The sequence below is a fragment of the Trematomus bernacchii genome, unplaced genomic scaffold (assembly GCF_902827165.1).
Source record: "Trematomus bernacchii unplaced genomic scaffold, fTreBer1.1, whole genome shotgun sequence".
Classification (NCBI taxonomy): domain Eukaryota; kingdom Metazoa; phylum Chordata; class Actinopteri; order Perciformes; family Nototheniidae; genus Trematomus; species Trematomus bernacchii.
In genome coordinates this window covers 16,168,829-16,185,705 of record NW_022987714.1, presented here as the reverse complement: position 1 = coordinate 16,185,705, position 16,877 = coordinate 16,168,829, and the positions used below count along the sequence as shown (strand labels likewise).

Below are 16,877 nucleotides of genomic sequence, written 5' to 3'. Positions count from 1 at the left end.
AGTACATTATTTTAAAACCTGCTGACACTACAAACTCAGTATATAAATGCTATTATCTGAATATGAAAAGATTTTACCAAGTCATGTTGCTTTTAAAAAAAAAATAAAGGCTTATTGTTGCCTACCTAATTGTTCAATATATTACAATTGTTTTGCTTTATTGGTTATTTATTCAACTTCTAATTTTTCATACCTGTAGTAACTGACTTTTGTGACCATGCAGGAAACATGTTGTCAAGACAACATTTGAGGATCATCACCTTCAAACATGATTTGAGTAACTTAAATATGCTAATATGCAGAATGAACCATAACCAATCATAGGTTGAATACAATTACCTTTTCTCTGTCATGCTTTATTTACAAAAGCTACAACCACTTTTTTGTTCCTTTCTTTTTTTAAATGTACTAGCCCTCAATCAAATGCCAAAAAGTGATGTTTACAAAGACTACGATACCCAGAAACCAACGGGCTGGTTACGGCTCTACGTGCGTGCCCTCGTAGGGGAGCAGACACTGCACTGTGCGATCGAGAAGCCGGCCTCGGTGTTGGTTAGAGGTAAGTTTTTATTACTTAATTTTAATAAACAGTCTTGTGGTATAGTGAATGGAAACATGTGCGCAAACAAAACGCGCTAGTTAGGTCTGACATTTGAACAAATATGAGGAGGTATAAGTAGTTCAATTGGCTGGTGCTACCCGGTTAAGGGCTAGCGTCGGGCACGCCTATGTAGGGTAGCTGCTTCGGGGTTCCAGAGTTGTGTGCGCGGGCCCGGAGCAGTGAAGGAGACGGGTATTTTTAGCACCAGGGGAAGAGGCCAAAGACAGCCAGCCAATAATCTAACGCCTGGATATATAATGTATCTGACGTCTAACATTAGCTGACGGGGACACATGGTAAGTATATGAACTGTCCTCGCTAGCACAGGCTTAGTCAATGTTAGCAAACAAAACTGCCCACAAGCTAGTTGAAGCTAGTTAGCTTAACTAGCCATAACGCTACAAGAGCTTTTCCATTAGTAAACATTTTAAATAGGCTGATTTACACTAGCCTTGGGTATTTTTAAACATACCTATAAGGATGTATGACCCTTTGGTATGTATGGTATGTTGTTTTGACTCATTTTCAGAGCTCTCGGAGTGTTCCTGACAACAGTGTATCGTTATGTTTAAGCACATGACTGCTGTCAGTGTCACCCAAGCCCACAAACCAGTGCGGCTTGTCTGGCAAAACTCCGCTGGTTAATGTAGTTTACAGGTTTATGTTTTGCAGTGTGGTGTGGAGAATTTGATGGTGAACGTGTTTTGTTGTTTGTTTGTTTGTTTCTTGTTTTAAACTGTGGCATGAAGGAAGCAGTGACTTCTTACAGAAAACAAGTAAATCAAGTTTTCTTTCAAGCTGAGATAAATGTATGTGATTTCAGTCTGTTAATGCATTAATATCAACATGGCTTCATGTAAATTACTTGCTTTGAATTGAATGTAACTCTATTAACATTGTATTTAAGTAAAAAAGGTTTCTATAAGTGTTTCTAATCATAAAAGGCTATTGTCTGATATTAAGAGGTATCTATTGCAGAAATTGAATCTACAATCCATAGCTATCTTGTGTATAATCATCTGAAAAAGTCGTATAATGGTATGCATAATAAACATTTTTGTTAGTTGAGTATGTGGAAAAATAGTCAGTTTAGTACTTCAAAAAAGTAATGGTTTAGTATATCTAAAAATGTCTTAGTAAAGAAAAAATCAAAGTATAGTAAGTTGGGGGAAAAAGTCATAGTATGGTAGTTCAAAAGTAGTTGTAGTATAGCATCCATAAGAAACGTCATAAAAAGTAATAATATAGTATGTCAAAGAAGTGATAGCATAGTAGGTTGAAAATAAAAACATTAGTGTCCAAAAAGTCATGGTACAGTATGTCAAAAGGTCTTTCTGGTTTTGTTATCTTTTCAAGAATTGGTTCTTCATATCTACAAATGAGTCCTCTTCCACCGTTTCTACAGTAGATAATGATAGACAAATCAAACCCTGGCTCTAGATGAGCCTTCTTGTTTATATTTCACATTAAGCCCAATGTAGTTCTCTGACACGCCGAGGCAAAGCCAGTCGTCGCTGTATTTCTTTCCTGCTAAAGTAGTGTTATAGTAAGAATGGATCGAGCAGGGCGTGAGCAGAATGGTATTCAGTTGGTTGAAATCAGCAGCCATTACGCTAGATGCTTCCAAATCCTTCACGCACTCCCTTTAATAGAATCTTTACTTTTTATAATTGGGGTAGACAAAATATAAAATTAAAATAAACTGTCACACTTCCACTAGCTTTGAATAACAATAAAAGTTGTAATAAAAATATAAGTATTTTGCATTGTGCCTTTTTAATTACTCAAATACACTTACATGAATACATTTCATACAAGCATACCACAAACATGCATAGAGGGATAATAGGAAACACAAGATACAAGGAAATTAGCCGTAGCACATGAATCAAATCATTTTGAATACTGTCTTGACAGGATAAGGAGGCTCTCTGACCAGCTGCCTCTCCATGTTCCCAGTGTGTGTTGCAGGGTGATTCAGGATGGTGGACCAGCCTCTTTGGGAGCAGATAGGATCCAGCTTTGTGCAGCACTACTACCAGATGTTTGACTCTGACAGATCGCAACTCGGATCCATATATGTGAGTGTCACAGAACCTTGCTTTCATTCAGTTACAAGACGTCTCATGATTCAACTTTTTCGATTTCTAAATTCAACAAATACCTTATAAGATTGCTGGTACCTCCCTCCTTTACTAGATGCACACATCTAGTTGAAGGCAGCGTCTGCTTACATGGGAGTGTGGTCTGTTTGGACTCGCTTGATCAACAATGAATCATCATTAACAATATATCTGACACAAAATCTATGAATGTTATTTAGTTTTTAATTGTTTTCTTGGGGGTGGGTTGCTGTGTGTTTCCACAGTGTTGCTGCTTTCATTGGATTAATCAGTGTTGTGTATAATATTGTACAATCACAGATACATGATGGCAGATCTTTTAATCTGTAAAGTAAACTTAATCTCAGCAGTCTAGACTGGATCATTGTAATGGGCATTTGAAATTATTGGTTTATTATAACGTAAAAAAACACTGTGATTTTAGACCTTATAATTGAATCTTCAAATCTTTTGTTTATGATGGTAATTGTTAGATTGTTGGCCCTAAAGGGAATATATTTGGAATCATACATTAAATTGTGTCTACTTATTGACTTTTCTTTTTTTCTTTATTTGGCTGATGCCTAAATAAATACATAGACCTACTACTTTAGAGGAGTTAGTTTGGGCAGGAGCACAAGTCACGTAAAAATAAAACCATTTAACAGCAATGAATTAGTCACAGGGGTGTAACGGTACACATAAGTCACGGTCCGGTTAAGGACTCACGGTTTGGCACACCGGGCAAAAACACACATTTGTAAGGATATGTTTCTTTTCATTTACTATAAACAGACAGTAATGCATGTATCAAATACAGAAAGAAATCTCTTTCTGGGGACCGAGTCTGCATTTTGACGACTGACAACTTTGGTAAAAGAGAAATGTTTAAATTATAGAAATAAGGAACATTTAAAACACTTCTTTATTACTCTGTACGAACAGTGAACAAACACTTCTGCAGAAGGCCACAGGTCACACTGGACTAGGACACTGAAAAACATCTCTTATGCTATGACATGGAAAATACAAACTAAAACTTGACTTGAACACAACTCTCTCTGCGTCGTTGTTCTTGCTGACCACGAATTGTGTACACTAGTGTCATTTACTCACAGCCCAGACAGCTTTCTGTGCTAACCTTAACACCTGTTGCCTTCAGCGTACGGCTAGTATTGAATCCATTTTAGAACAATGTTTTTTTAGCTTTACTTGTGTATAAGTAGGTTGTAGGTTACACCAGGAAATTATACTTTCTGTATTTTAACTCAGTTTTACGCATCAAATAATCATCATAATCAATTAGATCTGTTGGCTACAGTGTAACTAAGAAAAACGACACAATGTAGTCATTGAGTGTCATAATAAATCCCATGTAAAAAATCCTTCTGACTCTCAAAACGACATAACTTAATTTTAAACAGATGGAACTTTGAGCTAAGGTAATATCATTAGAGTTATGTTATGTGACTTTTTTGGAAGCCCTTTCATCTGTAAATAGAATTGTGTGCAACTCATATTTTACCCATTTCTTTCTTGATCTATTTATCTTTGTCTCTTCACACAGATTGATGCATCATGCCTCACATGGGAAGGACAGCAGTTCCAAGGAAAAAGAGCGATTGTTGAAAAGCTCACTGTGAGTCTATAACTTAAGCTATATACAGTGTTGATGTGTAACAGGTGGTGTTTGGCCTAAGTACAAAACACACTGGTGAATGAGTGGTGCACGAATGAGTCCTTAAAGCTAGAAAAGAGTTAGCATTTTACCACTTCTGCTTTCCTCGTCTCGAAGCCAAAACTATTTTTAGTTTGACCCTGGAAATAAGATCTGTGGTTAACAAAAGCTTAAGGGATTTTCAATTTTGTTCTACGACATACAATCTGTCAGTAAATACACCACTTGTGAATGTCCGAAGCTTCTACAGTATGTGTCATTAAAACAGAGGCTGCTAACAAATGACACAACTAAACATCATCACGCTAAACATTAGCCGCCTTTAGCTTAGCGTCGGTGATGCAAAGCCATGTGACTGTGATGCAGTTCCTATATAGCCTAGCTTTTTACTTCTACTTTTAAGCTTCCAACATTTATACAATTGGTGTTAAAGGTGTGGGTGGGTGCTAGTGGAGCCTCGCAGCGGCGAAACTGTGGCGCGCTTACACTGTAGGTGCGCCGCGTTTGGGGGGGGGGGCCAACACATTTCAATAAATATTTGTCAATACTAAGAGCCGCCAGATTGTGCTGCTGTAATGGAATATGTAAGGAGAATAAAAACATACCATGTGGTCCAGCTGGAGTCTCATCTGCCTCCTGATCACTGCCTCTGTCCCTCTTTCTGACACCTCATCTTTATTCCTCACATACATTTCTTCTTATTCACTAATGTCTTCATCTCCTCCTCTTCCTCCTGCTCTGACCCTCCTGGTCTCTTCATCTCCTCCTCTTCCTCCTGCTCTGACCCTCCTGGTCTCTTCATCTCCTCCTCTTCCTCCTGCTCTGACCCTCCTGGTCTCTTCATCTCCTCCTCTTCCTCCTGCTCTGACCCTCCTGGTCTCTTCATCTCTCTTTTCCTTTTCCTCTTTCTGTTCATCCTGATCACTTCTCAGATATGTCTTTTTTTTATTGTTGAATCACTCCAGCTACTCTGGCCTGCAAGAGTCTACTTGTGAAAAGCACTGGTACAAATGCTTGTATAACTTTACACGTTATGGCCATGTAGCTGATAAGTAGCATAGCCTATAATAAATATAAATATAAAATCGTAGTATTTATCAAAGCACACAGGCAGCTGTGTTTAGATCCAGTTTGACGGTAAAGGATGTATCCTGGTTTAATGTATCAGCCTCATTGCTGTGATGTGTGAGAGTAATACGTGGATTTAATAGTACGCATAGTTTAGCAAATAAAGTGATCAATCTCCCAGCTAGCGCTGTCTGCGTAGTATTTTGTAACGTAACGTCCCAAACAGCGACCGTCTGTTAAACGCTATCGATTCAAACGGCAGCGCTTTATTAATATTTTGTTTCAAGCTCTCGTCCTTAGTAAAAACAAAACCAGTCGAAGGGGAAATGCTCCAAGGGGAAGCTGATCCACCCTCAGGTGCTGGGACAGCTCGGTCTCTCTGCAGCTCTGTGAGCCGCGGTCTGTGAACGCCGCTCCGCAGTTTAATGCAGGGCCGTAGCTGCGTTTTTAACGGGCCTAAGATGATATTTAAAATGATTCACTTTTAATTAATTAACTGCTTGTTTCATTGCTTGAGAAGCTTGTGGACATATAGCGCGTTCACACCGGAGTACTTTTCCCACAATAGTTCATCAGAACTCAGATATATTTGCGTTCATACCAAAAAGCCCCCTGAACTAAATTAGTTAATCAGAACCATTTTTACCCCCTTTTCAGTCCCTGCTAGAGAGCAGGGACTTTCGTGGGAGAAAAAGTTTCCTATTTCTGATTGGCTGGGCGGAATGCAAACCACGCCCCGTAAAACTCCCAAAAGGTTTTGTGAAGCCGCCATTTTATTATCCTCGCATTAGCATTATTAGCATTAGCATTAGCCCAGCGCACAAACGCAGAGAGACTAACTTATGGCAACACAAAAGAAAACATGGGAGCGGTGGAGATGAGGAGGTGTCGGCGTTCTGGCGATTTACTCGGAAGGCTTCAGTAGAAGCTGCTGGGAGTCCTAGCAGCTTCTACTGAAGTTCTCATGAACTGAGTTCTCATGAACTATAGTGGGAAAAGAACTTGGTGTGAACGCCCCAATAGTGTAGGTTTGTTTCTACAAGTACAGTTTTAGGGACACAAAAGTTAGGGGGGAAGCTGGGGGGGAAATGCTCTACAGTGGGGGGGCAGCCGCTAACTTTACATGCACTCAAGAAAGCAGGTTGTAGGTAATCGGAACCTATTTACATGCACTGTTGTAACCTGATTACTGCAAGTACCTGTGAAAGGAGCTATAATAAATAAACGTATTATTATTATTATAATTACCATGTAAACATACAGGAGCCAAGTAATGGTAAACCGATTCCTCCCCAACCTATTTAGGGTAGTAAAACCCCTAAGTACAATTGTATTGAGGATAATACTTGTTTTTCTTATATTTTATAAATACATTTCGATGAAAATAGCTCAAGATCTTAAGTAAATGTTTTGACTCCTATATTTTTGTGTGTTTTTCCTGTGTGTGCCAGGGTCTACCCTTCACAAAAATAGCGCATAGTATAACAGCGCAGGACCACCAGCCAACTCCAGACTGCTGCATCTTGAGTATGGTTGTAGGACAGCTAAAAGTAAGTAGCACTATCCTTTATACCTTATTTTAGAGCATGTTAAGCATGTCATTTGTTTCGCAATTTAATAATCACACATTGAATGCTAGGGAATGTATGTTTCATTTTTGTACCTGTGTTCCAATTATTTCTGTTGCCATACTATCAAACAGACAAACTATTAAGGTTCCTTTAAGAGAATACTCCACTTTTTCCACATATTGGGTAGTACTCCCCAACCCCTTTACACAATTTGAATATGTGACCCGTGCTATTGAAATCCTTCGAGATTTATGAGAAAAACTCATTTTTTGATCAGTTTAGGGTGTGGTTGTTTCTAAACAAAGTCTTGGCTTTCAGAATATCACATTTGTATTGTAATATTCAGACGATAAATATATAGTTTTGAGGCTTGCTCCGGACCTGGGGTGACAGGGCGTTCGCAGCAGCCTCCCCCACACTCTGGAACTCCCTCCCCAGCCACGTCAGATCCGCCAACACTCTCACATCATTCAAACAATCCCTCAAAACTCACCTTTTCACTCTTGCCTTCAACTCCTAATCAATTAACCCCTCGCCCTTATTCCACCTAGCTTAGCACTTTCTACTTTTGTTGTTATTTAGTTTTACTTGCTTGTAAGCGCTTTGAGCACCAGGAAAAGCGCTTTATAAATGTAATGTATTATTATTATTAAGATTTGTCAACTTGTCAAGGATCACATCTCCTCTCAGTCTGATCAGCACTGCTTCCCTCCCTCTCTACCTCTTCCCCCTACGTCACCCTGAAGTAAAGAATGACAGGCTGATAGTAACACGACAGGGCCCAGGACAGTGGCTATTGGCCTTAAAGGAGAGGTGTCATGCTTTTCCGGTTATTACCCGTCCCCTTGTGTGCTATGAAGGTTTTTATGCATGTAAACGGTGTGCAGAGTCACAAACCCTCAAAGTACACCCTGTAGCGAGTAAAACTCTAACACAGAAAATACCTCCCCAAAACGCCTCGTTGGAGATACGTCACTGCCCATTTGATTCTTCCGGGTACGGCATGATGTAATGCCGTACCCGGAACGAAATGGACCAATCCGTGGAGCCGTTACGTTACGTCCGTGGAACCGTTACGTTAAGCCCCCGCTGATTGGTCCAAATTGACCAATCCACGGACTTCCTCACACACACACACACACAGTGCAGGCAGCTCTGCTGATTTCTCCTCCCTGGCTGCAGGCTGATAACAGACAGTTGGGACAACGGCGAAATTCTCTCTGCAGACCCATTCTCACAGCGTTTATCAACCTTTTTCTTACTCAATATCAAGCCACACTTATTGTTTTTACTTCGGCTGTGAGTTTGTGTGTGCTCAGGATGAGTTTGGCTGTGTTTGGCTATGTATCCTAAACAAGGAAACAACACCTCCACGGAGCTCAGCGCGATTCACAACGTCCCGACCAATCAGAGCACACTGTGCTCACAGGGAGGGTGGGGGCTGGAGCTATTGGAGCTACAACGAGCCGTTAAAGGCAGAGAGTGAAATTCAGTGAATACACGTAGTTTACAGAGATGCTGTATGAGAAACCAATGTGAGTTTGGAAAATTGCACAGTATAAACCTATTCTAGTAGACCTCAACAATGGAATTATGATCAGTGGAAATGGCCATGACACCTCTCCTTTAAGAATATAAAAAACGAGTTGAAGCTTGTGAAGGTACAATAACGAGCGCTGAACGGGGCATCTTAGAGGCAGAGTCATTACAACAGGCGATGTGTGTTTTGTGTGTGTGAAAATACGCACACACACACTCAAGCACACTCACACAAAAATACACACTCAAGTTACTAAAAATCCTCTTCGTAATGGAAAGACTCGAAAGCTGATGCAATAACATGCTTGTCCTCAAGGAAGCTCACAATGTGTTTGCCTAGAGGAACGCACAGGATAACCATTAGGGCTGCTCAATCGTTGCAAAAATCCTAAATATGATAATTGACAATATTTACCATAATGACTTTGTAAACATCTTGTATTTAGAAATAACTTTTGTTTATCTCTAAGTGGTTGACCAATCACAACAGAGCCGGGCTGCTAACGAGCCAGACTGGGCTCTGGTTTCAGACAGAGGGTGAAAAGAGGTGCTGCAGCAGTAGACAGTAGAGGCACAAAATACAAATATGAACCTGAAAATGAGCATGAGCATGATAGGGCCCCTTTAACATGATCTGCTGCTAAATACAATCACTGTATTGCTGACTTTGTTCTGAACCCCGACTCTTTCTGTGTGTGTGTGTGTTTGCAGGCAGATGACGACCCCATCATGGGTTTCCACCAGAGTTTCATCCTGAAGAACATTAACGACGCGTGGGTGTGCACCAATGACATGTTCAGGCTGGCCATTCACAACTTTGGATAACTCCCCCTTCTCCACTCTGGTGGGCAGGGGCGGCCATAGTGAAGGGCATCACGTGATGAAGTACGGAGGGAGGGGAAGGGAGAGAGAAAGAGGGAACACTCGTCCCTCCCTCCTGCTCTCTCATTTACGCCTGCTTGACTAAACAAGCAAACACCGGATTCTAGATGTCAATCACTGAACCTCATCCAGGTGGTTTCTTTTTCAGACCACCACAGCCAGTAGAACTGCGACGCGTTTCTTTGCTCAGAGCCGGCGAACCAATCAGATGCCCCTGTCTGCCACTCCGCTGATCTGCATGGCCCTGGGAGCACCCCCCCCCCCTCCATTACAATATCCACCCTCAAACAGATGACCTCCCTGCTCTCCACCCTTCTTTACTAAATCCTTACCAACTCTACTGTTGACTGCACTCAGTTCTGCTAGCACTGTCATTGACCGGGTTGGAAATCCGTGTTCAGGTTCATCAGTTCTTGTGTTTTAAGTTGTTTTTAGATCCTACTTGTATGTTGCCTCATTGTGTTTAACTTCCAATTATTAACTTTGCCATGAGTCGCTGTCATGCCAGGTTTTGCTCTTGCAAACCAAAGAAACATGGAGGACATAAAGTCTCACCATGCTGTGTGATTGGCTCCTGCATTTCCCCTCTTTTTCTCCATCTCTCTTGCTCTCTCTGTCTCTCACACGTCTGGCATTTAACATGGACAACAGCCGCCATAGACAATAAAACCTGGACTTTTTTCTTAACGGTGTCTCTTCATATCATTCTCTACAGCTGATTGATTTCCAAATCGTTCACTTACCCCTCCACAGTAAGTCTTATTGAAAGTATTTAAAGCTGGAGAAGGCAGTATATTTATGCCTCACTGGGCAAGAATTGCAAAATGACCTTTTGGAATATTGTAATTCAAGTAGAGAGAAAAGGAGACTTTAGCAAATCGTAACAAGAGAATTTAGCCAATCAGAATCACAAATAAACTGCCTCCCCCAGCTTTGAGTGCATCTGATTTTGGCTTTTTGCAAATGAGTCGCCTTACTCCAGAGGATCAGCTGGACAATTAACAATTTCTCATTTATATCTATTGTGATCCAATTGACTGAAATGTTCAAATAAATGCCAAACCGTAATTATGTAGATACTGACCTTATTAAGTGGACCGTGTGTCGGACAGATCTGACCAGGCCATCTAACTACTATTTGTCACTCTATTACCCAGGTATGAGTTGCATTCATAGTCATGACTCAGTGTTGCCTTACATGGAAATGAAACAAATGAGTTTCATATAGTGAAGTACACAGATTTGAAACTTGAGAATAAAATTGCTTTAATTATAGATCTGTGCTCAGTATCATAAGATGCCATGAGTCACTGTTTCAGGCAAAAATAACTAAGGCTGCATGATTTGTTAAAAAGATCTAATTGCAATTATTCTGACTGATATTGCATATGCGATACACAATGTTTGAGGAAATGATCATTATTGCACCATTATTCTCATTTCCTTTGCGAAAGTCTCAAGAATAAAAATACAAGTTTTCAGAATGTGACGCACCACTTCAATACTCAGAATAATACAGAAATGGTATATCTTGCTTTAACCAATATTGCGCTTCCTGCAATTATGATATTGCACTAGCCCATATTGCGGCATCTGTGAAATCACAGACCTAGAAAAAACACTGGATGGTTAATCCCTATAGTCAAGGGTAGCTGTAACCAAATATTCTAAAAGGTGCTACTAGGGTTTATCCCCTACAGCGGTTGACACCGTACAGCCAATATGAAAGCAAATTCATTTGATATGTGAAGAAAGCGTCAAGCAATGATGAGCATGGAAATACTCAAGTAAAGTACAAGTAACTCAACATGTTAAGTACAGTAAAGTAAATGTACTTCCCACCTCTGGTGTCAAGATAGGATTGCAGAGGACGTCATAAATAAAAATCATGGATCACAACAAACATTCGGCAGATGTTCCAGGAAGAGAAGCATGTATCTCAACTGTTTCCATAGTGACAGCTTGACCTGATATATATTTGGTGCCATTGCTAAACCAGCACATAAGAAGACAATAGGGTTGGGCACAAGTGTCATCACTGTATCCTCTCATGTTTCACAGTCTTGTGTAATCAGCTTAATATCCAAATGAATCAATAGGAGAATTACACGTGGCCGCCAAGGTGTAGCTCTGTGAACAGTAATGTTAGAAATGGGTCTAGGTGCAGCTGTGTTGATTCAGGTCAAAACTGGCTGACATTTGACATACAATTTTGTAACATCAACTAAACGGCGTACAACTAATTTCCAAGAAGGAACACCGAATATAAATTAAAATAAAATATATGTAAATACCAGCAATCAAAGCACACAATATCTTACTAATTGGAACATTTAAAAGGGAGAAAAGTCAGTGTTTTATTAGCTGCCTCAAAACATTCAGGATTTGGAGAGGATCTTCAGAGAGGAGTGGACCACAATCCCGAAATGTTCAGCATCTGACCTCTGTGCTGTCCAACAAGGGTTTCTCCACCAAGTACTAACACATGTTTTGCAAGGGGATCAAATACTTATTTCCCACAGTTAAATGCAAATCAATTTTTATCTTTTATATAATGTCTATTTCTGGATTTTCTTCTTTTGATATTCTTACTCTCACTGTTAAAATAAACCTACCATTACAATTATAGACTGTTCATTTCTTTGTAAGTGGGCAAACTTACTAAATCTGCAAGGGATCAATACGTATTTCCTCCACTGTATAATGTAATCAGGACACCAAAAAAAGGTAACTGTATTCCCTTACAGTTACATTAAATAATGTAATCAGATTGCTGTTACATTTTTTTGGATTACGCGTAACTAGTAATTGTGACATATATCAATTTTAAAGTCTCCTTCTCAACCCTGACCATTATATACAAATGTATGAAACACCATGTAATAAATGTATTAAATAACAATGCATAACTATCCTGAACAGGTCAAGAGAAGAAGCTATCAAAGTTGAAGACAATGTCAGTGGAGAATACTTTAATTAAATGTATTATGTCAACAGATTTCCTGTAACTGTATTAGGTTAGTTTAAAGTAATACTATTACATTTGAATAAAAAATATTACGTTCAACTTAATATTATTTCTTTCAACTAACCTCATACAGGAGTTTATACCTTATGACAAACCATATTCAATAATGGGAATAACATTTTCAGGGTTAACACAAGTGCATTAACTAAAGTATTGATGCACATTTATACTTATACTACATTTCATTTCAAAGGGAAATACTGTACTTTTTACTTCTCTATCTTTATTTTAGAGCTTATTTGCCAGTTTAAACATTAAAAATAATAATAAACTAGCCAGAGACAGCTTATTTAAATAATCAACTCGTCGATTGAGACCATATACAGTCTATGATTGAGACATACAAATCTAATCTAACATTTAAGTCATTTTCTTAATTATTTATAATAATTGTTTGTTTGACTGTTTTTTTTCTTTGTTTTTTCTTTTTCTTTCTGCATTGGTTGCTTTTACGTTTGTTGGTTTTCCAATGAACAGAAAACCATACCGTTTTTATTTTTTAAGTGGTATTAGTTTCTTTGGGAGGGGTGGTTATCTATTATGTATTGACTTTGAGGACCCCTGTCTGCGATATGGTTGGTCATTCTGGTAAGTCAAACCACGTCCAATCACTCTCTCATATAGTTAAAGATGTATGAATACAACATTCACGTCGAAAGAGTCAGAGTGACAGATTTTTGGAAGAAAGCCAGTGCCCTCTTGTGTACAATAAACCTAAAGAAGTTGAGGTAGGAACCAATGACCTGACGCAGGCACGAGTCGGAGCGTAAGGCGCGGACATAACGGAAGTTTAGACGGTTGCTCTGGGTGAACGAAAGGAACACTGACAGCATCGTATCAAAAACGAAATTATCATCTCCCCCTAAATTAACCCAGTTTCCCCTTTCCCTTACACATGGCGTCCAATTCTAATATAGATATTGAGGGTGCAACCCAGCATCTCCGGGACATTCTAAAGCTCGACCGTCCCGGGAACAGCACCGGTAAGTGGCACCGGGAATGAAAAGCGGCTGCGCTGGTTTAGGCCGCAGAAGCTAATGTAATGCTAAACTAGCTAGCTAGCTAGCTAGCTAGCTAAGAGCTAAATAGGTATTTAGCTAGCGTGAGTTGAGTTTAGCGCGCTACTATGGAGTAAAGTTAGCCAAGCAGCAGTTTCACTACCCGGTAACGAAAGCAACCCCATCGTGTGAAATCTGCATTTTGTTGTAAATAAAATAACACATGCATTGTATTACTAATTTCCGCAGAGAAAATAATATGCCAAGGCTTTTTGCGTAATGTTAGAGCGCTAACTGCGGCGGAAATGTCTCAAGTATTTTATCGTCCCAAGTATTAGCTTTGTAACGAGCTAGCTTATGTCTCTCTATTTTCTGGTGTAGGAAAGCTGTCTCTTTTGCTTTCCAAGTGACGAAAAAGTAAAACATCTTTCTTTAATCGAAAATATATGTGTAGCACTTTCTCAATTTGTGATTGAAAAGCCGTAAACTGAGGTGTAACGTTATGTTTAAGACCGCATTGTTTAGCGAGAATTATTTCACTGCTAACGTAATCAAGAATTAGCTTAAGCTCCAACTGCGTAGAAGGTCGGTTTAGTTGACCAATTTTAATACACTCGTTGATTTAAGGTTTGTTTGTGGTACCCGCAGCCCAGTAATATTTGGTTGTTTAGAAGCTCACTCCTGTCTGAAGACACTACTTGATTTTTGGAGGGTGAATAGCAAATAAACAGGTTTGCTAAGGTGTAAACAGTATTCTGCGGGTCTACTAACGTTATATCTGTTTGGCAAAATACACAATATTCACATAGCTACACATAATGTTTTAATCTTCGCAGGAGCAGAAACTATTCATACTTGGAACATATATCAATCAATCTTTATTTCAGACTCAAGGTCCATATCACATACAAAATACTATTATTTTCTCGTGACTAAAGGCAACTTTTATTATGCAGATGATTTAGTCAGACAGCAAATGTCTATTTCTTGATGCCTATATATCTGTTTCACAGCAGACACGTTGATTTGTCATTACAGGTGAAATTGATTACAGTAATCATGGCTCTGTTTAACTGTATTGTAGCCCAGAAAGTAATGGCTGTGAGCCAGCATGCACATTAGCAGGGCTTATTATTATATTAATGGTAAAAGCCCCCTGCAGTTTTCCTGATCTAAAGTTTAAAAATGTGTATGAAAAAATAATTGTGCTACATGGCTACAGTGTTCTTAATATAGTTCGCTATCTGTGTACTTTTTTTACATTTTTGTTTTTTAAATGTTACACCATGACATTAAGTAAAATCCTCGTACGTGTGAACCTACCTGGCAATAAACCCGATTCTGATTCTGGGGGGTATTGCTTGATGTCTGAAAGGGGGAAGGGTTTAGTAAACATCTTGCAGGCACCATGAAGAATGCTCTTTCAGTGTTAATATGTTACTGTATATCCAAATATTTAAATATATTCAATAAAAACGTGCTAAACAATGTAATAACACTACACACATTATGAAGTTATGTAATTAGGATACAGATTATCCTTTCTTTTTTATATCTTTGTGTATAACAGAACCACTTTTAAATTTGAATGACAGATGACATGGGCACATTTTTTATTAAGTACATTTCCCTGGAATATTTATATAATCTGTATCATACTTTACAAATAAAATGAAGTTTAAAATTCTGACTTTTTAAATGAGCACAACTACAGTATAGTCCAAATGCACATTTCTTTAAACTCCAAAAGTTCAATTTTATTGCTTTTAAAATGACTTGAATACGTTTTATGAATCTGTATAATGTGAGTTTATTTGTTATTATCATCCACTTGGTCAACTTTAAAACTGACTGTCACGTGAAGCATAATCACAGAGGTGTCTCATTTTAATTTGATTATTTAAAATGGAGGTAGAGAGGTTTTTGTTAGCAAAAAGCTTGCCGAAATACTTCACCATGATACCAACTTGTATTATGATAAATGTTGTTGAATTTTGAATTAAAATAAATGTCAATCATGCAATAGTGCAAGGGTATTAAACTTATGATTTTTTTTTATACTACCTAGTCAAGAGCAATGCAAAGCAGGGGCATTCTAACGATATCCAGCCGTTACCTAAGCTAGTAATTAGCCAGCTACCTAGCCTCACTGTGATGTGAGCAGTGATACAATAAGACACCTCCAGAATAAACATTACCTCATTGCATGTTTTGAATTCCCAACTAACATCTTTGTACGATGTATCCTAACCTAACAACTGCATTTAATGTCTGTCCTCAGATGCACCATCGAGTGATGGTCCGAGAATGCCGTCTTTTAATGGAGAGCTGAACGGTTTATTGGGAGCAGCAGGCCTTTTGGGAAACACTGATCGGTCCACCATGTCAGATTCTACCAGACCGATCTCCACAGACCTCTGCAGCACTCAGGAGTGTCAGATAATGTGAGTTTATTCTTAGAGTTAAGCACTTGCACACCTTTGAAGGCTTGCTGACTGTCACATGAGATGTGTCTCTTCCAATTGAGTTTGATCATTGAAAAACAGACACGATTGTAAGCACTTAATGTTTATTTAAAAAAACATGCTGAACTTGAATGTCTGTGCGTCAATTTCAGCTGCCTTTCTGGGGATAATGGCTCCACTTCTCTCCCCATCACCTCCAATAACGTGGAGATTGTGGCGAGTCAAGATTCCAGCATCCACAGCAAGGCTCGGGGCAGCAACAAGGTAAGAAGCCAAAATTGTCAGAAACGTAGTATCACTGTCCATTAAACATTCTGTGTGGAACATTTGACATGTCTTATTTGACATTCATCAACTTTTGAATGGGAAAAACAGCAGTATTTCTATGTAAAGGACTCATGCTGGTTTTTCCTCTAAAATCAAAGGATGAGTTGTAATTCATGCTCCCTAGCTAACTCCTTGCCTTTGTTTAGTGCCAACAATGTTCAATACTAGCTAAAGTGTAGTTTTAAATGGACCCTGCTAAAGGCAACAAACGTCTGGCACCTAGCACATCACAGAGTCCTCACATGCTGTGTTTCTGTAATATGGGCAGTAGCAGCTGTAGAATCTCCTATTAGGCAAGACCCATTGCTGGAGGTCAGAACCTCAGAAAGTCAGATTCTTTGTCTGATTACCAACATTTCTATTACTTATGTAACATAAGTTATACAGAGGCTGCTGTGACCTCAGGTATGTCAGTGTACCCTGGTGGAATTGGTGTTGCCACAGCCACTAATGATTAGGGATGGGTACCGAGCCCCGGGCTGAATTATAAAAGACCGTGGTACTGTTAAGCTCCGACGTTATCGGTCTTTTTATCGGTACTGGAGACATGTAAAAAAGATATGTCATATGTATTATTGCTACACAAACATTATATTGCAGTTTTAGTGTCGCCAACTC

General features: G+C 39.1%; 2 protein-coding genes across 4 annotated transcripts in view; both read left to right on the top strand.

The window, feature by feature from the left end:
- The first annotated feature begins 458 nt into the window (after positions 1–458).
- Positions 459–10,128, top strand: nutf2 (nuclear transport factor 2). Of its 2 annotated transcripts, none has more exons than XM_034141933.1 (5): positions 459–559; positions 2,561–2,682; positions 4,271–4,342; positions 6,901–6,999; positions 9,271–10,128. In XM_034141933.1, the coding sequence occupies exons 2-5, from the start codon at positions 2,584–2,586 to the stop codon at positions 9,382–9,384; spliced, it is 384 nt and encodes a 127-aa protein (XP_033997824.1). In that variant the 5' UTR covers positions 459–559; positions 2,561–2,583; the 3' UTR covers positions 9,385–10,128. The 2 variants fall into 2 exon arrangements, with proteins under 2 accessions (XP_033997824.1, XP_033997825.1); XM_034141934.1 differs by having other exon boundaries at positions 481–559; positions 2,519–2,682.
- A 3,117-nt stretch (positions 10,129–13,245) lies between these two features.
- The window catches only part of edc4 (enhancer of mRNA decapping 4), a 41,851-nt gene continuing 38,219 nt past the window's right edge, over positions 13,246–16,877 (top strand). For both annotated transcript variants that reach the window (XM_034141355.1, XM_034141354.1), the window contains exons 1-3: positions 13,246–13,452; positions 15,749–15,911; positions 16,085–16,196. In XM_034141355.1, the coding sequence (XP_033997246.1) occupies positions 13,365–13,452; positions 15,749–15,911; positions 16,085–16,196 (363 nt within the window). In that variant the 5' untranslated portion in view covers positions 13,246–13,364. The remainder of the gene's footprint in view (positions 13,453–15,748; positions 15,912–16,084; positions 16,197–16,877) is intronic.

What these genes read in the sequence shown, in the direction of transcription:
- nutf2 (XM_034141933.1), top strand. Translation starts at nt 2,584, where the DNA reads ATGGTGGACCAGCCTCTTTGGGAGCAGATAGGATCCAGCTTTGTGCAG. An exon ending in CGATTGTTGAAAAGCTCACT is followed by an intron (nt 4,343 to 6,900) that starts GTGAGTCTATAA and finishes TGTGTGTGCCAG; the next exon opens with GGTCTACCCTTCACAAAAAT. An exon ending in TGGTTGTAGGACAGCTAAAA is followed by an intron (nt 7,000 to 9,270) that starts GTAAGTAGCACT and finishes GTGTGTTTGCAG; the next exon opens with GCAGATGACGACCCCATCAT.